Raw genomic sequence first — 21,632 nt, 5'->3', positions numbered from 1 at the left:
GAAATTTAATATAATATTCATGGGTATGTTTTCATTTGTGTACCTTACAATGAGACGTTTTTATCTACAGATGCTGCAGGTCGCAACCATCATATCTTCTCCTACATATTTGGAGCAGGAGGGTGATGAGAGGGCATTGCAATATGCAAGTACGCCGCTAGATGGCTCTAAATCCTACACACTGGTTCTTAAATGAGGCGTAAATAGAGAAAAAGAGCTATTGTTAATGTTATTAGTAAAATCATAGTTTATTGTCTGCTGTGAAAAGGGCCTATGCAGAATCACATTTCCGTCTTACATTCCTTCCAACATAGTTTACTAAAAGCTACATATTTTAAGATGTGGCCTCTGTATCTTTTTGGTTTCAATGATTTCACCATCTGTTCATGACATCCACACAGCCTGCAGTTTATCCCCGGGGGCTTTATGTAGTGGGTCATTTTTACAACTGGAATACAGTGGGAAGTATATCCACAAGTTTACTTTCACTTTTTCAACCCTATAATGCAGCAGTTCAGTCCAGAGATAGTTCATCTTCCATCTTGTGTGAAGATAAGGGGAGTGTTTGGGGGCTGCAGGAGGGTTGCAGGGTTAGAGGAGTGGGCCCCTAATGGTCATATGGGACCACTTCCACCAACATATGACAATTCACTAGAGCCTTGTGGTTTATAGTCTTATTCCCGTTCCCAATGTCCTCTCTAAAAATATCTCCAGCTCCATATCTGCTGTGATAGAAGAATGCACTCAGTGACATTAAGACATTTTAATTTGTGGATTAAAATGTGTGTATTTTTGCAGTAATAATTTAAGTTTCATCTCATTCATGAATTTGTCTCTGAACATGACATTGGGCATCTTTTACTGTTGATTCATGCTCTCATTCACTGGTACTGAAGTCATGTGTGGCTCAACAGCTGAGAGGTGTGCACAGGTAGGTAAGGGTTAAACACAACATAAACACTCTGTTAGAGGTCACAGAACAAATCCAGTGATTGTTTTTTGTCTCCCGCCCCTCGAGCCCAGCCTCAACAGTGTTTATGTGTTAGTTTTAAATGAGTATGGTGTTAACAGAAGAGAGGAAGTGTAATGTCAGGGGAAGAGCAGGGAGGAGTAAACCAAAGGAGAGCTTTATACTCCAGGGATTCAACCTCTTCCTTTTGACCCCGGTGGTCCTGGCCAGGGAGCAGTGTGGGAAAATGTCAAACTCTAGTGTGCTCTTCCCTGCCTCACTCAGGCCCTACGTTTTCTGTTTATGATCACTGTCTCCATCTCTTACCCTGACTCTTCAATTCTCCATCAACCATAAAGTGTGTGTTTGAATGCTGGTGTCTTAATGAGTGGGAAAACATCGTCAAAACCAGAAGGGTTCAAGCCATCACAACAGTCAGCATCCACCCTGTTAAAATGTCAAAGACAAACAGTGCTGATCGGGAGTTGACCCTGACCTCTGACCTCCCTATGGGGTTCGTAAACAATAAGAGAATTTCCCTGCATAGATGAGCTATAGCAGGGATCTAGAGTAGTGTTTCTATTTCTGATTTTAACATGATGTAAAGACAGCAGTTAAATAGAGACCAAAATGTTGTAGATAGAAGTTAAAATCTGGATTTATAGAAGCTAAAACAAGACAAAACAGAGAGAAAACAGTGTCACTAAATTAAAATGGCAAACAACAGCTTGACAGTAATGTGAAGAGATAAAGAAGACGAGTCAAGCAGCTCATTAGCCCTGGCCTCCACTCAACCCTGACTCAACAGTAATTAAGAGGTTTGTTGTAATGAATACAGATAATCCTGATAACCTATATAAATGCAGTGTGTGATGTATGGGCCATGCAGAGATTAAAGCTGGTGACTCCTGAAGTAGGAAACTGGATGATAGCCATCAGATCAGAGGTCTCATTATAGGAGCCCCCAGTGGTGCTTGAACTGTCACCTTCAGACTGAAATGTGCCATTGTTCCTACACAAAAAGAGGGATGGCCTGGGCTAAAAGAGTACTTAAAATCTACTCACATACATCCTGTACCTTTACTGATTTAAATACAGTGCCTATAAAAGTACAAAAGAGTGTGAGTTTTCATATTTTATTGTTTTATAACGTTGAATCAAAGGTGATGCAATATGACTTTTCTGGCACTGGTTAACACAAAAAGACTCAAAGTGAATCCATCTAATCTAAATGAATTACAAATACTGTCTAACATACAGGTTTGCAGAAGTATTCAGCCCCTTTAATGTGACACACCTAAATCATCATCAGTGGTGCAGCCAGTTGGTTGTAGAAGTCACACAATAAGTTAAATGGAGATCGCCTGTGTGCACTCAAGTGGCTGATTATAGTGTAAATACATCTGTATTTGGAAGAACTGGTGAGTCGGTATCATGATAAAATCAACATCGTGAAATGAATACATTTTTAACAGCAATGTTTCATTCAGTAAGAACAAGAAAAGAACTCCAGTAAACAATTCAAACATTATGCAAACTTAAGAGTTTGTATGAGAACATCCTGAATATCTGATTCAGTAACTCTCCGAAGACTAAACTGTATATGTTTTCTTACAAGGGCAAGAAAGTTGAAAAGTGAAAAATCTATTTTAATCTTAAAGTCTAGTCTGAGAAATAACATGCAAAATGCCTCAATCGTAGTAGAGATTACTTGTTATTACATTCGTAGGAATGTGGAAAAGTGGGACTAAATGAAAACATATTCAAGTTTCAATGCATATAAAACTCCTCGACATGTAATTGTCACAGTCGTAGTTGTTTCTCAGTGGAGAATAAAACTCTCTCACACCTCAGTGGCTAGAACAATTTATTTATATTGCATGCTGATCTGCAGACAGTTCCAAACTCCATTTAGTATTCACAGATTTTCAAAGTAAGTGTGTTAATGTTCCCCCAGCTTTCATACATTTATAATGAACAAAGGAGAGCACAGGGTGGATCAATGAGGGCTACTTATTGATCTGTCTACAGTACTTCTGAGGTACTTCACAAATTATCCCTCTGGTTAAGCATTTATTTAGGATTTTGTTCACATAAGTGCCAATAGTGTGACAGTAAAGGCCTTCATTTATAAGTTAGTTATTTATATACTAAAAATGTCTAATTAACCTTTTTGTGTTAATAATTACTTAAGAGCAGTTAAGTTTCAAAAGGTAAATATCTGGTTTTGGAAGAAATCACTTCATTTCTGTTAAAGGAAGAATATGATCAATAAATATTTGAGTCCCTTTATGACATAATGGGACGTAGGTACTGGAACGGGTGATGAATAATAAAATCCTACAGTACATTCCTGTGTGCACAGCCACTGCTGCACGGCATCAAGACAACTCAGAGACTGTTGATACAGCTGGTTGAAATGATCAGTCCTGCCCCGATAATATGAAGCACAAAGTGATGAGACTCTCATATGTTCCTGCAGACAGAAGCTGCTGAATGGTGATACCACACTGCCCCCTGCTGGACAAACACAGTACCTCCTCCAACTACAGCTGAACCATCTTTGCTGAAGCCAAACCACTGAGAATAACACAGTCGGTAGCAGCATATTTCATCTAGATTCTGGCTGTGTGACTCATCAGCAACATTTGGTTTCAAATCACACTGCTTCAGAGTTAACACCTACATATATTTCAACTTTAATTTGGAGAATCGCTGTCACTGAGGACAATGAGGTTATGTATTGTTGGTAAACTGAGGATGAAGTTTATGTTTATGATGTTTATATATGATGGGTTTTGATGGGTGATTTTGTTATTTGTTTGGACTAAATGTCTTTAAATATGTGTCTAATTAATTTATTCACTAATTTAAAAGGTCCAGTGTGTGGACAACATTTAGAAGGATCTTTTGGCAGACATTGAGTATAGTATGTTTTCATTAGTGTATAATAAGAGCCAAACACTGGTTCTTGATAGGGCCTTTAAAATATAGTCCAGGTGTTTAATGGGACTGGAGAAGGCTTTAAAGGAATAGTTTGACATTTTGAGACAGATGGCAGTTTGCTTGCTTGCAGAGAGAGTTGGTTGACAAGATCCATTGATTGATCCATTGATTGATCCATTTATAAATAAAAAAGGTACCACTAGCAGCTGCTTAGCTTAGCTTAGCATAAAAACTGGAAGTAGGGGAAGCAGCTAGCCTGATTGGTAACAAAATACACCTTCCTGTATACTTCTATAGCTCACTAATTAACTCGTTATATCTTGTTTGATCCACACACAAAAAAGTGTAAAAAGGAAGGAAATTTGTGGGGGGTTTTATCCCGGACTATTTTTTGGCTGGAACAATGACTTCCTGGAGTCACAGTGATGACTATATTGTAGAAATATGTAAATATTTTGAGTAGAATTTTTTTTTCTTTAAAGCAGCTTTTAGACAATGACATAGGGACATAAAATGTACTAATAATATAATCTAACTTGAATTAATTAATTTAATTAGTCATTTTTAGTGGCTAGTCAAACATATCTTAAAGTGCTAGAGGAATCTTGATTTCAGTGTTTTCTAAAGTCCTCCTAATCTATTTCAACTATGCAGTGTAAGTATCAACTCATCAATCCAGACGTCAAACTCCTCTTTACACAAACAGACACAACTCCACCAATGAGAGCTCTGTATTTCAGGGTGATTTCACTGTCTGCTTGGCCATCGACTTCAAGCAGTTAGAGAACGATTTACAGGCCGTGAACTAATGGAAATAACTTATTGATGCCAGGGGAAGATTGATTAACTCCCTGCTTCTCTCATTCTACCCTAGAGGGAAAAGTTATGGGGATATATTTAAAGCGTAATTATGTGTAGGGAGTGAAGGGAAAATAACATTTCCTCATGTGTGAGGTAGTGTATTTGACAGGCACAGAGAGACTTTGAGTTTTGTTAGTGTTTACACTCCTAAATAAACTTCCGCCAGAAGTAAAATGTCAAGAGACAATGACTCAGCTCGGTTAAATAATACATGTTATTGTTTTGAATGATCGTTGGTGACTGGGAAGAAAGATATGACTTGCATAAATCAGCTCACAGTGTTGAAATGTATCTGGAGAGTCTGTCAAGGTACTTACAGCGTTTGGTGAAATCATTAGGCGAGAGGTAAACAGAGTAAATCCAGTGGAAAATGAATTTTTTCCAACCTTTTTCATTATGATATTTACTTTGGTAGTTCTTTGCCTTTGAGGATAAAAAACAGAGAGTTGGGTGTTTAATTTTATTGATTAAAGTGCCACGTGAAAGTGACCATTCATTTTACTCAGTACTGTACTAAGTGTTTCCATTTTATGCTTCTACTGCACTACATTTCAGAGGAAAACATTGCAGTTTTACTACAGTGCATTTATTTAATAGCTGCTAGTTATACCTTTTGAATTCATGAAAGATTAAGCTGGTGGGTTCTGACCTTTTTGGCTTGTGAGGCAGTGTCGGATTATCATGATTCAGATTAGCTGTTATAGCTCCAACAGAGAGCAACTTCCCTTCTAAACTTCTAAGATAGTTTGAGGCTCAATGTCTCTCGATCCTGTGTCTCCCTAACCTGCTGCCTCCCCCTGAATTGTGTGACTGTGTAAGTGGAGACAAGAGCTGCATCAGCTGAGCCTCATCTCAAAAATCAATACCTCTGCAAACACTCAGCCCTGCCACTTCCACTCTGCATCAGTCAGTCTACTCTTTGAGCCATTTTTATAATTCATCACCAGTTTTCTTCTTGTTGCCTGTTTCCCCCCTTTGCCTAATCCTGTTTCCCTGCAGCTCTGTCTGGTCTGGCTTTGGTCTTTGTCTCCAGCCCCTCGTCTGGTCAGCCCTGCTTTACGGCCCTGGATACCCATGTTCCCAGCTTGCGGCCAAGTGTCCCCAGGCCTCTATTATCTTCCCTCAGCCTTTACAATAAATACCTTTATTATATCCCTGTCTCTGTTGAGTGTCTCCGCCCGCACCTGCTCCGTGCCACAATAAGGTAAAATTATCAAATAAAAGGAACAGAAATAGAGCAAAGAAAGACACTGCCTCATGAATCATCTCATAACCTCACAGATTTATCTTGTGGCATTTCAGAAGAGGAGACCATTAGGATGGAAACCACTGGACTAAAATACCAAACGGTATCGTTAAAACTAGCTCCACTAGCTACAACAGTAAAATACACATTATTAAATTGTTAATACTGATGCATCAATATCATATAATAATATATCAGTCGAGGGCCATTTTTCTGCAGAATGAATACTTCTACTTTAAATCTATACTACACAGAGTTTTAACAGGTTATGAAACAGTCTAATTCAATACTGGGGCCTTTATATGACCTACATATTCACACCAGACCATCAGCGAGAACATGGCTATTTCTCTTCTATATTTATTCCTAGTGCCTGCCACCGGGTCAGATGCCCCTTGAAATCAATGAAATGAGGTAGTGGAAACACCTCCAGAACCTCCAGAAAAAAACACAAAATAAAAGTTCCTTGTTGCTGCTTAAATCCTTCTCTACCTAACAGACTGTTCTTAAGTACGAGTTTGAATGCAGGACTTAACAAATGTTTTTACACAGTTTTATTGGTACTTTTACTTAATTAAAGCATCTGAGTACTTCCTCCACCACTGCAACCAGTTAAATGTCTACATTTCAAAACAGATGTGTGCACAGGCAGGCATGTTATGAGAAAGTGACACAAATATGATGTTTGGAGATTGAAGCTAAAAGCGTACAACTGACTTATTGCATGAATGTGTATTTATAACCAAGAATATGTCAGTAATTTGTGTTTTAAAAACTATGATGATTTATTAAGTTTTTCATGTTCGCTGTGAAGAAATTGATGGGAAACAAAAGTCAATAATAGAGTAGAAGCTGTTTGAATTTGTGGCCTGGAGTTGGCTGGAGGCCGTTGTCACAACATCTGTTATAAGAATTAAGTGTCACGACAGTTTAAAAGCTGCAACTGAAGAACAGACACTGAATAAACATTACTGCTCATGTGTGTGCCTTTACACGTCACCAGTACGGTATGTGCCATTCAAGTAACATTGTCTGGTGTGTTCTTTACTTCTCAAACAAATACAGATGTACTACACATCTTATTCACTTGTCTTTATCCAGAACTTCTCAATTAGAAAACTGAAATAGGCAAAATTGTGGTTCATTTCCCAAAGTGGGATATGACTTTGTTTTGTTCATAAGCACATGTCATGCAAACACAGCAGAGTTTTTCCAGTCTGAGTACACCAGGAAGCCGGTGAAGGTGCTGTCTGTCTTGGTGCTGGAGTAAAATCCATTGTACTCTGACAGAGCCATCTGGACCCACACCTGGTCGCCAGGGACGAGGTGAAGCAGGGAGCCGCCTGACAGAGATGCCGGTTTGGGCCAGTTGCCGTAGAACTGAAAATAAGATGCCACTGTGTGTGCGTTCTTCATTAGGTCAAACTGGAGGCTGGCACGATAGACTGTGGCGTGGACAGCGAAGTAGTAAACTCCAGGGACTTTGCAGGTGAAGCGTCCCGTCTCTGTGTTGTAGTCACCCTGTTCGTTGATCACAATCTTGTCAAAGCGGACCACGTCGCCTACAGTGAGGGGTAAAGAGAGGCCTTCAGATAGTTTGGCACTGAAGGCTGATTTGGGGGCCACAGCACACTCCCCTGCCTGCCCCCTCTCTCCTCTCTCTCCTGGGTCACCTCTGTCTCCGGTCAGGCCTCGCAGTCCTGTCTCACCTGGACAAGAGGAGGAGCACAGACATGAGTATCTCAGGACATTTATCAAATACTCACACATAAAGAAATCAAATAGAGCACCTTGGTCTCCCCTGTCGCCCTTCTGTCCCTTCTCTCCCGGAGCAGCATCTCTCCCGTCCCTCCCGTCTCTCCCTGGCTGACCAGCACTGCCGTGAGCTCCAGGAGAGCCTGGGATACCAGGGTGACCAGTACACAGACTGGGAGGGATCTTGTTGTCTTCTAACTGGTTGGAAAGATGGACTTGGAGGACAAGGAGGGAGTGCAGTAGGAACAACAGCCGGAGCGAGGTCATTGCAGTGTCACGGCTGAGAGAGAAAAGAAAAATAGGGAAACAGTTCGGTTTACAAACACGGTCTGTGGGGGAGTAACACAAAAGGACTACATACGATGGGAAAATAGTGATCTGATTAAACAAAAGTGAACCACAAATGCCACTATTTACTTTAAAACAAACATCAAATTACAGAAGCAGAGAACAACACATGTAAACACACTGAAATGAGTGTTTTACAGCATAATTTAAGGCCTTACATTATAATATTCTGTTTATCTTTTCTTGTCAAACATACTATGGAGCAGGGTTACAAAGGTTTCAGTATCAAATCAATTTAAGGTCTATTGTTCTCTCATGCAGACCTGTTTCAATACTGGACCGTGATCGGAGTCATGAGTCAAGCACAGTGATATTTAGTCCCAAACCAAATCTAAAAAGAATTTAGTATTAATCATTTTAAATACCTACTCCAAAATTTACGAGTACTTATTCTAAAAATATTTAATCTTGCAGTTTATTTTTTATTAACATAATAAATACTCCATAATGTTTTTTCAATAACTTTCAGTACAAAGTAAAACTGGTATTATTCACGAGATGTCAGTGTTGCCAGAACTGTAATAGTAACCAGACATTTTGAACAGATGACAGTTTGTCTTCCACTCAGGTAGATGTCTTCAAAATCCAATAGCTCTAAGAATATGAAAACATGCCTGAGTGGAGATTTCTTACTGAGATTTGGCTGTAATGTAAACACCCATGTGGAACCTGTATTTATTAACACAGGTGCAGTTTTCGGTTCCAAGTTGAGAGTCAGGATACTAAGAACAGCCTGCTCTGTTTCAGGGAAGGCACGTGGTGGAAGAGTGATGGAACAAATGAGCATAAATAAAAGATGATTCTATAACAACCAATGGAAAACAGAAAAGGGTTTCTGATTTAACTTTTGTATCAGCAAAGGTTTGATCCAAACACCTTTTCTATTAAATGGCCTTCAGTAGTTTTACATTATACACTGGTATAATTATACAAAGATCCATGTAAATAAACATGTTCCAACACTCACATTTATAATGGCTACATATTTAAGTGAAATCTGTATTTTTAGGGATCCAAGGAATAGAAGTCAAATTCCTGAACTAATGATTCATCATATCTTCAAAAGAAAACATGGCACACTTGGTTTCTAAACAGATGTTTCCAGTAAAAGCTTGATGAGATGCGGAAAACCAGACGGTCTACTCAGAAACTGCTCACTGTCACACCTAAAAGTTTAAAGGTTCATCCTCAAATTCCTCAAAAATCCCCTTTTTCTGTCTGCTTCTGTTTCCTATTTGTGCATGAACCTGAATCAAGAACCTGAATCCTCAGCTGACCCTGCTCGGACAGTACAAGGGATATCATGTTGTTCACTTCTGCTGCCCATAAACTAAAGCGTTTGTATTTCAGCACCTTTGCTCACAGGGTTTTTGGTCAAGGGACACCAGCTCGTCTCGTCTGTCTGGGGGCAGGACAGGCGTCACAGGACCATAAACTGAGCTGATGAGCTGAGCAGGAGGACTAGCAGCTACCAGCATCTTGTAGGACTCCCAACTTTACTAACGAGAACTTGCTGTTTGTGGTGTTTGACAATGATGAGAAAAGTTTTGTCATCTATCTGCGGGTTGTCTAATTGGAAGTGAGTGCTTACATCCATAAAAAAGGGAGAGGCAGGGGGAGGAGGGGAGAATAGAAAAGGGAAGAAAGAGAGAAACTGAGAAAAAAAAGGAGGAGGGAGGAAGAAATGCATGTCAGCGTTCCTGGCAGAAGAGGAGAGCAGACAAGAAGACAAATACTGGAGTCTGAACAGCTGTCTGCCACCACTCCTCAGTAGCCCTCAGATGATTAGAAACATGTTTTCAAAAGCTGCACAAAAGACGAATCAACTGAACGTAATCACTGGGCTGGAGCTTTGATTTCAGCGAGTCCAGTGATTTGGATTCAGCTTCTCCATCTGGACCATATTTACAGGCAGTTCAAAGACATGATTTCTATGTAAGCTCCAGCAGCCATTTGGAGGAGTTTGGCATATTGCCTCAAGACCAGCTGGAGTGCATTGATATTATCAACATTTACTGTAAGAGCTGCTCATTTATTTGGCTGCTGTATTGCTGAATAATGCCTTCCCCGGAAACAACTGTAACTTAATACATTGACTTTAGGTAATCTTAAAATAGTGTTACTTTTTTGTTAACTTGTACTGTTACGCCGATATATTTCTGAGATAATTATTGTTCTTTTTATTCCATGTAACTGACAGCTTTAGTGACTTACTTCACAGATTATTATTATTAGATTATAAGAAGGTCATAATGTAGTCATAATCCATCTTGACCAGCTACCACATTATAATACTGCTTAAACATTTAACATATTATTCTGGTGCATAATGATTTTACTTGTGATACTTTAAGTACATGTTGCTGTGCAGATTTTGAATACTTCTTCCACTGTTTTCTATATAATCCAGCCCATGTCTACATAATACACAATGATGCACTTTAGTGGTCTGAAGGGAACAAAGGTTGCCAGTACTTCTGTTCTCTGCACCCTGACATGAAGATTTCACCTGCCATGAAATTCAAACCATGACAAGCAGTTTTCTTTCATATTTCAGGAAATAAAATCATAATCATCATCAAAAACTCACCAGATGATGTAGTGAAGTCTCTGAGAGCGGCAGCTGCTGCTGATGTCCGTGAGTGTCGACAAGAATCCAGTGAAAGCTGTTCCTCCCAACCAGAGAGTCTGGCTGGGAAATACTGAAAGGAAATAATGAAATCCAATTAGAAACTGGGGTGGGAGGGAGAGGAGGGGTTGAGGGTGGAGAAGAGAGAGAACAGGGAGGACACAGAGGAAAATATTTGATGTTTATCCAGCACAAATAAAAGAGAAATATCCAATTACAAAACAAAACGGTGACAAAATCAATATAAAAGGAGCGATTTTTTTTTTTTGGGGGGGGAGAAAAGTTATGGAGAGGATGATAAATAGAGGAATGTTTGGGAGATTACATAACAGTGTTTGGGAAATTCTCCAAGACACGAGAGACACAGAGAGTTCAGAGGGCTGCGGTCAGAAAAAGGCAAATGTCACCACAATGAACTGGAGCTGAAAATGAGCTGTCCTCCTCACTTTATTATATTAAAACACCACTGCTTAAAAAGACAGGGAAAGAGAGAGCAACAAATACAGACGTCAGTTGACACAAAGGCAAACAGACGCACACACATTCACATATTCTGCTCTGTGAGTTTCATTATCTGCCTCTAAGATGAGGCAATTTGCTCCATTCAGATAGCATCTCCCTGCTAATATCAGTCTTCTACTCAGGCAAGACTATCTGACAGTAATCCTCTTTGCCCTGTAATCCCTCAGTGGCAGCATTAAGTTGATAAAAGCAAGAGGTCTTAATATCTTTTTGGCAAGAAAGCTAAACTTGAGCTGGTTACATTTCGCAGCTCCTTTGAATTAAGGCCAATGGAAACATGTTCTTGCTGTTATCGTGCAGCAGCGACCCCAAATTGACCAGAACTGTGCCAAAACCGGGGATGGTAGAGCAGTGTGAGATCACAGTCCAACAAGTGTAATCTCTGTGAGAGAAGAGAAAACAGAACACAAGCAGGGTGAAGCCTTGGAGCAGGACTGTGTTTTGTATGATACAGGGCAGTCAGAGTTTATGTTTAACAAACAAACAAATGTATAAATCATGTTGATTTTCAGTTAATACAGCAAACATATCACAGGTTTGCTATCATTTTTAGGCCATGTTAGCAGCTGTAGGGATGGAAATGTCAGTCTGGTTCAGATTGCAATATCTTAACAGATGTTCATGGTCCCAAGAGGATACATCCAAACGACTTTGTGGATCCCCAGACTCTTCCTCTAGCACCACCATGAGGTCAAATACTCATGTTCAAAGACCAAGTCAGTCTGCAGTATATATATATAGCATATATATATACACACACACACACACACACACACACATATTGTAAATATGAACGCCTCACAGTCTGTAAGACTTTTGTTTGCATTAGTTAGTTTGGGCTGACAGAGATACAGTAGATTATGTTTGTATTTATTTGGCAGGACATGGCTCATATGTGTCTTTGTTTAACTATGAGATTAGAGCTGTAATTATTATCCACACTTATAAACAATGGCCTTTAGTTATGGTTGAAAGTGCTGTTTTTGCTGTCTTAGAAAAACATGTCATCGGCATACAGTTTCAGTTAGACAGCCACATATTTGTGTTTGTGATGAAGAAATAAGTTATGGTCAAGTAGGTTAAAACAATGAGTAAAAACCTTTATTATATTTCTAAATTGTATTAATCTGGTACATTTATTGGACTTGAACAACAGCTTGGTGCACAACAAGGCAGAGTAGCTACATTTCACATGCCTCTCTGTTCAAGTATGGGCAGCATGAAATGTTATGAGGATTTACATTTATCTACAGTATTTGTGAGAATTGTGTAAATTATAAAAACTGTAAACTGTCTCAGTGGAAACTTCAGCTTTAGTCAGGGGGACAATGTTTTTGCTATATGGCCGAATTTAGCCACAAATTTACCAACCACTGAGATAATGAATACTATGGAGTAAATCATTTAAACAAAACTACTGCATCAGTCTTTATGTGTTAGTTACTGTGTCATACTGAAGCAAATAAAATTACATAATTGATCATGAATATGGGCACACCCGACAGTTTAAACATGAGGTCTTTAACTGCGACATGTGGTCACACTGAGAACAAAGACAGAAACGCCTCTGCCTGAACACATGGGTCCGATTAGTGCTTTAATGCGAACACACTGGTTTTAATGGGAATGAGCAAGAGTTGACTTTCCTTTGAATTTGAGTCAGCAGGCTGGTGTGAGGAGGGTTTTGAGCAGGATCCTGTGGAGGCAGTGAGCTCTAACTGCAGTGAGACGCAGCAGAGTCAAGACCTGTTTTTAATTTCCTGTAAGAATCCATAAACTGCTGTTTGGGAGGATTTACTGTTAATTTTGACCATTTGGCAAACTAACAATAATTAATTCATTTCTAGTGGGTGGTGGTGAACATACAGCAAACGTGTGATTGGGTTAGCTGAATAACAAAGCAGCTTTATTTTGTGTTTAAGGAACCGCCTTACTTTTCACAGTAAAAACAAAGACATGTAAGGAATGTTTTTAACTCACAAAGCTGTGAACATAGATGGTGTGCTCCTTAAAACAGACTGTAGTGCAGTGATGCACTTACTTCTCACAACAGCTGTTCTCTGTGAGAAAAAAAGCTCAGTTTTGAACTTTAAAACAGCTCATTATTGTGGCCAGACATAACTGACTCTACCGTACATTTTACTTGTACACATTCACAAAATGAGTTTACAATGACATTTAATATAAAATGTCACAAAAGGTAGTTTTGCCTTTTATTTCTTCCTTTAATGCAACTTTTATATACTTTGTTCTATAGTATTGCCCATTTTATTCTATTCTAATATTTGAATTTCTTTTAATACATTTTAACAAATACAACTGCATTTCGTTGTGCAGTCCTGTGTTTTAAAATTATATTAAAGCTGAATATTTGATCTTGAAATCAAAAATTAATTAAATGTGTCTTTTGTCAAACATTTGCTCCAAAAACTCACAGTAATAGATTGAAAACATTCAAACAGCTTGTCTTTAAAAACGATTAGCTGTGGTGTAAATTATATTTGATTTGTTTCTTGGAAACAGCAGTTGTAACCACAAGGTCCATTAGAGCTGTTCATGAGCTTTTGGTCATATCATGCGTTCAGCAGATGTTTTTAAACCAACACGGACAAAAAGTCCTTAAAGTGCTGTTAAAAAAAAACAAGACATTTGAAGGAATGGAAACTGCATCTGCTGATGAAGATCATGTGAGATGATCAAAATCTCCAGAAGAGCTAAGACATGTATGTTGTAGTGAGATTGTTTTATAAATCAGTGGCTCCCAACCTTTCTCTGTAAGACCCTTTTTTTATCATTAAGTTAGCTGATGACCCTTGAGTATGTGACATAGTCTAAAGAAATATTTATGGGGTGTCAGAAATATGTGCTAACTTATTCACAAACAATCATATATATCAATACTTGCTTGGAAAAGCCCATAAATGAAGTTATTTGAAGTCAAAAACATCACATTATTGTGGCACATTAGTAAAGCACTGAATAGAAATATCTAAGGTAGCATCAGAAATCAGTTAACAAATACACATATTTGAAATGAATCTGAAAGAAAGTATTAAATGTGACAGCCTTTTTACACCAAACTGGGGTGGCAGCTGGGGTGTCCAGGCATTTAGGACATATTTTATAGATATTCATATTATATTCAATGCTTAACAATAACAGTACAGAACAATTACAATGAACCCAAATAGTGAACACAATAACTGCAGGAAGTTTGTGTAAAATGAGTGACTTGGAGCAGGTTACTTCCTGTGAATGTTGCATCAAAGAGGAGTTTTCCTCATATTTTAGGAATGTGGAGCCCCATGTTGGGACCCGGTGCTTTAAGTGACAGACAGTTTTTAATAAATTCAACAGCTGCTCAGTCAGTGAACGAGGCAAGAGACAAAAAAGAGTAAAGGAGACATGTTTATTATTTAAACTATCACTTAAATAAAAAAGTGCATAGAAAATAAACATGATTAGAAACTTTTCTTTTTACACTTATGTACAACTTTGTTTCCTAATTATACATTCAACCAAGTAGTTTGTGGTTCATTTTCACTGTGGTGGTTTTCCTTCATTTCATTGATGTGTATTGAAAGAACACTGTTAAAACGGGAGAAAATATGACTGTTGAACTCATGGATACCGTTATTACAGAGCGCAGGAGGAATATTGATAAGACAAAGGTATAGTCAAGGCATAAGAATCTAGCCTGTTCATGATCCATGATCCCTCTTTTTTTGCACGTCCCACTATCCTCTCCCTCTGTGACACCACATCCCATCATAGGCTGATAACTTCTATACACAAGAAACAATTAGAAAATTACAAATACATGTTACGTACTCGTCTGACCTCTCCCAAACCTTGACTTGTAAAAGAACAATTCAGGGTGGATGTTGCACAAAATAAATAAATTAAATGTTTTCAACATCAGCATTATCTCAGCATTATGACTTCCTATAAAAACAGTACATGATAAGTACAACCAAAGCTTCAGAGGAGAGAGGGGTGGTCAGGGAGACACAGAGGTTTCCAAAATGAAACAAAATGCCATTTTGGTGGGATCTTTAGAACTCGTGGTCAGTCTCCACAAACCAAACTCTTAATTTATACCACATCAAGTAAGCTGTCTAAAAATTCCCTGTTAAAAAACGTACAAAGAAAAAACAGAAAACATTCACTACAACAACCAGGGAGAAAAACAAAATGGCTGACCTCAAGAAGTTCACAACCACATTAATACAGTTACATTTCTCATCACATAAAAACCGTTTCCTTTCCAGAAAGAAAATAAAAAGATAAACTGCAATGCTCCTTGATGACGAAGGAACACTCACAGGCACAGCAAAATTGGTACTGGATATCAATATACAAAAGAATGATGCACGTTAGTTTCATCTGATAGTACTGTAACACAAAACCATTATAGAGTACATTGAAACATTGCTATTAACCATTATAAATCTGCTGTTTTGCTACTGTAACTAAGTTTGTCTGTCCATTCCATATATTGTATAGATACTAAAGTACAAGAAATTACTATGCATGTTTCCGTATAATATTGTTATGTATTTATACTATAATTACAGATAATGACGAAGAAGGGCCACTGGTGTGGCGTGGTAAAATGAAATCCAAAGAAACAACAGAGACCATTTTCCTTATTGTATATATGCTGTTAAAACAGTGAAATAAATGAGTTATTGTTCACTGAACCCTCTGACCCTGAAAATTCAGAAGTGGATCTCGAGAAAGTCGTAGACAGAGCCCTTGGCATCAGTAAACGTGTTATCACCGATGCTAGCGTGAAGTGTTGAGCTAACCCAGTGAGAACCAGTTGTCCTACAGACAGAAATGCTGTTCACACTTCAGTATTATTCCCAGTGCTGAACCTGCTGCTGCTGCTGCCCAGTTTGAGGTCGTATCTACACGTCTTCCATATCTATCAGGGTTGTTGACAAGAGTGACTGAAAACTAATGTAGCTGACAAAGTATCGACATCATCGCGGGTCTGATGATGTAGAGGAGGAATATACATTCATTGTTGACCTTAGCAGCAGAACCCAGCGAGCCCAATGTAGGTGCAGCTGTACAACCACAAGGCTGGCCTGTCAGTCAGGGTTGGTTGGGGCAGGGGTCGGGGTGGGGGGGACCTCAAGACTTGATCTTGGGCCGTAAATGGAAAAGCACAACCGAGGTTTGTACACACTGCACCTTCAGGAAGGAAAGGGCTGCTGGCGTGGTCCCTGCCTTCACTTTGTTTCGGAAAAAAAAAGAGTCAAGTGCACTTCGCTAGAGCCTCAAACGCCACTTTCAGGAGTCATCAAAACCAATCAAAGTTGAGCAGTTTATATGTCAGGGCCTGATGCACAAACTCAAAGTATTCTCAGTGACTGCATGTGCTTATGGTTTCAGCATTGGAGTTGCATTGTCTGTCTGGAGATAGAGCTGAGTTTTCCTATGTCTATTCAGTGCCTGTGTCACAGCTAAAGTGCAAACCATGTGTGGGTAATGTTTTCGTTTCACTTCACGACAACAAGGAGCAGTGTGGGAGTAGCTGCTAACGGCCTTTAGGTGATAACGAAGTCAGCACGAACGGCGGACAACAATAAATTAATTGAAAAAAAAAAAAAAGGGACAAAAACAAAGAAAGTAACTGACTTCTTGAGTTGCACTGTGGAACCACAGTCTAAACAGTCTAATTAAATATTCGGTCCAGGACATGAAGGCTTGTAAGAGAGAAGAGGCATGCTCATTTATAACTAAGGCAAACCACGAGGAGACTGAATGAAAGAAAAATGAGTGATTTCCAAATGATGGTAAGGATCGATGAGTGGTTGTTTTAAATTAACAGATTTTGCTCAACGGACGTGTGACGAATGCTGTTGGGAGCATTAAAATAAAGGCACCTCTTTGTTATAGACAAAGTCTGCAGAGGGACAAAACTGTTTAAACTGATGGGACTCTTGTTGGATTTTATGTGCCAACTGGCCGTAAGCCTGTCGACTCATGACTGATTAGTGACAAGTAATAAAAACGAATCATTGTGACAGGACCGGTAGGTGGACTTGGGTTCTCGGTGTGGTATGGTGTGGTGTGGTGTGGAGACAATAAGGCGGGAGAGAGGAGATATCTGCTATGGATCAACAATCTAAACTCTCTCAAGTGCATAATAATAGTTCACATGACTGTCACACTGCCAGCTCAAACTGGAACAATGAAAAAACTGTCAGCTCTGACCAAATGGCCCAGGATAGATAAAAGAGCTACTGGTGGACTGAACTAAAAAAGGGGACCAAGCCACAGACCAGTGTCAGTCTTTGGAATCAAAGAAAACATTCAGGCTACAAATTAAAAAAACAAAAACCAAAAAAAATTACAACAAAAAACAACTTTGAAAAGGCAGCGGAATACAAAACATAGAGACCAAGCATTAGTGTCTGTAAACCTCTATTTCCTACAAAAATGGCAATAAAATAAATAAGATTTTTTAAAAATATAAATACCATCATTAAGTGCTATTCACTAGTGAGTGCTTTTTAAGTCTTTTTTTTGTAGAAAAATATACATTATTTACATTTGTTTTTAAAAGCAAGCATGATATTTCCCTGTCCGTAATAAAAAGACAGATAACAGACAAGACTTTAAAAGACTTAATACAAATAAAAAACATTTCTCATAGTAATGGTTATCACAACAGGCCAAGAAGAAAACAAGCTGTGTGAAAATTCAATTCAAGGGCGTGATGTTTGGTTCTCTTTGCTGCTGTAATTTGGAACGTGATTTAAAAGTTCGAGCTTATATAATTACCAATAAGATAATACCAACAGTATGCACAAACTTGCGACAAGTCGGTCTGTATGTTTCTGAAAGATCCATGGCTGTTTCTGGATCACAGCTCACAAAAAAAAATCAATTATAAATATGTCTACTAAAGCACATCAGTAGGGTTCTCCAGTCCCTTGGCTGTCAGTCCACCAGAATCTCTAGCTGCCTCGATCTCTCAGGCTTAATCCCATCAATAACATGTCTATATAGCTACCAAACTGTCAGATTAAAGATATCACCCTTTACATGAACGGCCAACCTCCGTTTCAACCCCCCACTCGTCTCCTTTCTCTCTCTTCCTCTCTATGGCCACTGCTCCCCCTAGTGTTTCCACCTGTACAGCTCTCATCAGGATGCTATACACGAGCTTTTAGGGAAAAAAAGCCCAGTTAGGGGAAGGTTGCACTATATCACGACTCTGAAGGCATCGGGGCACATTCAGACAGGGCGATGTGCATCAATAACAGCTGACACTGAGATTTAAATAAAAAAGAAATTCTAACAAGGTTCTAATTTTTCTTTCTAATAAAATTACTCTTCCAAGTCCCTTCAACAAATTGCACTTTGGTGTAAAATGGAACCAAGTTCTTTGATTTTTTTTTTTCTTCTATGTTCACATCTCAGCATTAGCGGACCATAACGTTTTTATAGAAAATTAAGGAGGATGGGCCAACGTAAAAAATTATGCAGGGGGGTAACTTTAATATCCAAATGTAAATTAAAAGTTAATATTGCAATGTTGTGAAGGCTCAAACCGTTTCATAACTCACCTCTGAAGGTGAAACTTCCCATGCCAAATATAAATGAGACAAAAGGAGGCACAATATGTTGGAATTTCTACAAATGGCCCCTCCTCCAAAATGGCCTTCCTGTATATACAGTACGGCCCACAACTGCTGTCTCTGCTGTGTTCTGCCAACACCAGCAGCAGAAACACAGACAGGGCTCTAGCCCTGCCGGCAGCTGTGATCCTACGTGGACCAGACTCAGAAAATTGGCATAAAGCCAGCGCCACGACAAACCCCCTGGCACGGGTGTCCCCAGAACATCGTGGCACTGCAGCTCAACAGACTTGCAGTCTTCTTTAAATAGTTTAAATACGGGTATCAGTTCAGGAACTTGCGACACTTCTTTGCACCGCAGTTGCAGGGCAGCTTGTTGCTGGCATCCTCAATAGGAAACTTGTAGTCGTAGGTGAGCTCCTCGCCACAGTAGATGCGCCGAGAGGCAAAGATGACAATGTGCTTCTGGCCGTCCACAGTGATGACCCGAGAGTAGCAGTTGGGCTCGCAGGAGTGGTTGATGAAGCGGGCGGCGTTGCCGTGCACCGTGGCATCTACCACCTCGTAGTCATCGATGCGAAACATGTAACAGCCAATTCCCTTTGAGGAAAGAAGAGACAGAGGTTGTATTATTAATGCTCCCAATACCTTATGACTTAATCAAACAACTAATACAATTTAAACTCAAAGTTCATTCCCATGACCTCACCTTTCCATCATAATATTTCTCCCGTTTGTCAGTGAGAACAGACCGAATGACATTTCCAGAGTATTCAATGACCATCTCCCCGGCATCAATGGTTTTCTTGCAGAACAGACCTCGGCCGTGAATGGGAGACCTACAGAGGGATAAAGTTTTAAACCCTTTTGTTTTGGCCAAAGTTCTTGATCTGAAAGTGTACAGTTAATATTGACAAACAATAAATTGTTGTGATGAGCAGTAATCAAAGTGATTTAACTCATGGACAACCACAACAGTCGACAGATCTCAACAATCACCAAGGTAAAAAGTGTCTGGTCTCAGAGAAATCCAGTGACTAATGTCACAAAGTATATTATCGAAGTCTAACCTGTAGACTCCAACAGTTTCCTTAGAGGTGGCCTTGAGCTGTTTGAATCGTATAGTCAGTGGTAGCTCCATGGAGGCACGCCTGCAACAACAGCATGAAAAAGTAATGTTATGGTGACAGTTTCTGAATAATAGTAAGATAAGTTAAGATCCACAGGGGGGACAGACATATTTACTGTGAACAGATAACAGTGATTTTGTGTACACTGTAACTGACCTGGCAGTCCTGAGCTGCCCTTCGTCATCCTCCTCTTCTTGAGGCCTGTACTCAGGAGGTTGGCGGTGTTTTGAGGCCAAGAAATTGAACATGTCAAATACAGACCTCCTGGAAAGTAAACAGATGGAATAGACAGCAGTCAGAAACACAAGAACAGGTACAGTTAAGTTCAATTAAAACCAACAATAACAAGTATTAAAGTCAGAAAGCAGGTTGTTGGCCATCGTACTGTCTAATGACTCAGTATCCAAACTCGAAATTACCTCATACTTGTTTTAGTATCAATGTGCATGGTGCACATTGATACAGTATGCACAATAACACTTTTCCTCAAAAGTTGTGTGCGCGCGCGCGTGTGTGTGTAGGCCCTTTCCTAACCTTTGGTTGATCTCTGCCCGAGCTGATCCGTGGGGGTTGATAGGAGGCTCATCGGTTTCCTCTGGTTTGTGGAAGCGGAAACGGTAGCTCCGACAGTGTCTGGAGCCGTAAAGCTGCTCCAGCAGGAAGACCACTGCCTCATGGACGACTCCCAGCATCCTCAATCCATTCACGCCTGGGGAGAGAAAAGAAACACGTCCGCCATGAATCATTTGCATTTTCCATTGAAGAGGTCAAGATAAATAGAAGTGGATACGATTCTAAAAATACAACAACAACATAGCTACTGTTCTTTGTTGTTCTGATGAGTCAGAGTGAAGCCTCACCTTCAAAAGAGAGCTCTTTGAGTCGTGCATTGGAGCGAGCTTCTTGCACCTTATCAGTCAGGGATTTCCAAGCCTCTGTAATGAGACAGGGCAGGTCAGTTAAGGATTTCATGCACACTGTATGTTCATACACTTCATGCATATGTTGTACTTAACATGTGGGACAAAATATTTAAATAACTTGTATTTCAAGGTGTTAAATATTTAAAAAAACAATACTGTGGGGGAAAAAACACACATTATATAACCCTTTTCAAGAGGCATACTGGGAAAGAAACATAAATATAACAAACATGGTAAAGGTGAGGTTGTTTTCTCTCACCTTCAATACTTTCACAGCGAATGTGGAAGCCGTCCTCACTGCAGATTTCAAAGATGATGCCCTTCTTGGGTTTGCTATCCAAGCCGGTGTCCCTGCTGTTTCCATCCTGGTCAGGCGGTGAAGCCACAGGAAGAGACCCTGTGCCCCCAGCTGCAGATGGTTTGTCTTTCCCTATTACTTTCCCCGGTAAAACAGAGCCTTCAGATGTCTTCTTTTTACCAAGAACACTGGAAAAGATTTGAGGTAAGCATTAGAACCCTTTAACACGTTCGGTATGAAAACGGACACCTATCGTGGCTGACTCCTTACCTTTTGTTGGTTGCCTTGTCTGTTGGCTTGCCAGTGTCCATGGGTTCAGGGGAGCCCAGCTCTTTGGAACTGCTTGCAAAAAAGAAAAGAGAGGAAAATATTTTATGCAAAGCTCAGTGAACATTTGATAGTCTTCATATAAGGTCAGATATTTCAC

The 21,632-nt window shown here is 39.5% G+C and overlaps 2 protein-coding genes across 5 annotated transcripts in view; both read right to left on the bottom strand.

Annotated features, from left to right (window-relative positions):
- Nucleotides 1–6,541: 6,541 nt before the first annotated feature.
- Nucleotides 6,542–10,841, bottom strand: c1qtnf5 (C1q and TNF related 5). The gene is made up of 3 exons (XM_035680589.1): nt 10,696–10,841; nt 7,793–8,037; nt 6,542–7,711 (listed from the first exon to the last, which is right to left on the bottom strand). Exons 2-3 carry the CDS (start codon nt 8,022–8,024, stop codon nt 7,191–7,193), a joined length of 753 nt encoding a protein of 250 aa, XP_035536482.1. The 5' UTR covers nt 8,025–8,037; nt 10,696–10,841; the 3' UTR covers nt 6,542–7,190.
- Nucleotides 10,842–14,651: 3,810 nt separating this feature from the next.
- kmt2a (lysine (K)-specific methyltransferase 2A) overlaps nt 14,652–21,632 on the bottom strand; it is a gene marked incomplete at its 5' end in the record, with an annotated part of 29,555 nt that continues 22,574 nt past the window's right edge. For 3 of the 4 annotated variants that reach the window (XM_035680649.1, XM_035680652.1, XM_035680651.1), the window contains 8 exon segments: nt 14,652–19,454; nt 19,564–19,693; nt 19,925–20,005; nt 20,141–20,248; nt 20,519–20,693; nt 20,845–20,919; nt 21,167–21,393; nt 21,476–21,547. In XM_035680649.1, the coding sequence (XP_035536542.1) occupies nt 19,179–19,454; nt 19,564–19,693; nt 19,925–20,005; nt 20,141–20,248; nt 20,519–20,693; nt 20,845–20,919; nt 21,167–21,393; nt 21,476–21,547 (1,144 nt within the window). 4 annotated transcript variants of the gene reach the window in all.

Source organism: Morone saxatilis, unplaced genomic scaffold (genome assembly GCF_004916995.1).
Source record: "Morone saxatilis isolate NCDOM2014 unplaced genomic scaffold, NCSU_SB_2.0 Contig8, whole genome shotgun sequence".
NCBI lineage: Eukaryota > Metazoa > Chordata > Actinopteri > Moronidae > Morone > Morone saxatilis.
The sequence above is the reverse complement of the archived record's forward strand: the minus strand, read 5'-3'. Positions and strand labels throughout refer to the sequence as shown.

Excerpts from the sequence above, each read along its gene's own strand:
- c1qtnf5 (XM_035680589.1), bottom strand. The coding sequence starts at position 8,024 with ATGACCTCGCTCCGGCTGTTGTTCCTACTGCACTCCCTCCTTGTCCTC. Across the intron at positions 7,712-7,792 it reads GGGCGACAGGGGAGACCAAG|GTGAGACAGGACTGCGAGGC; the intron begins GTGCTCTATTTG and ends CCTCTTGTCCAG.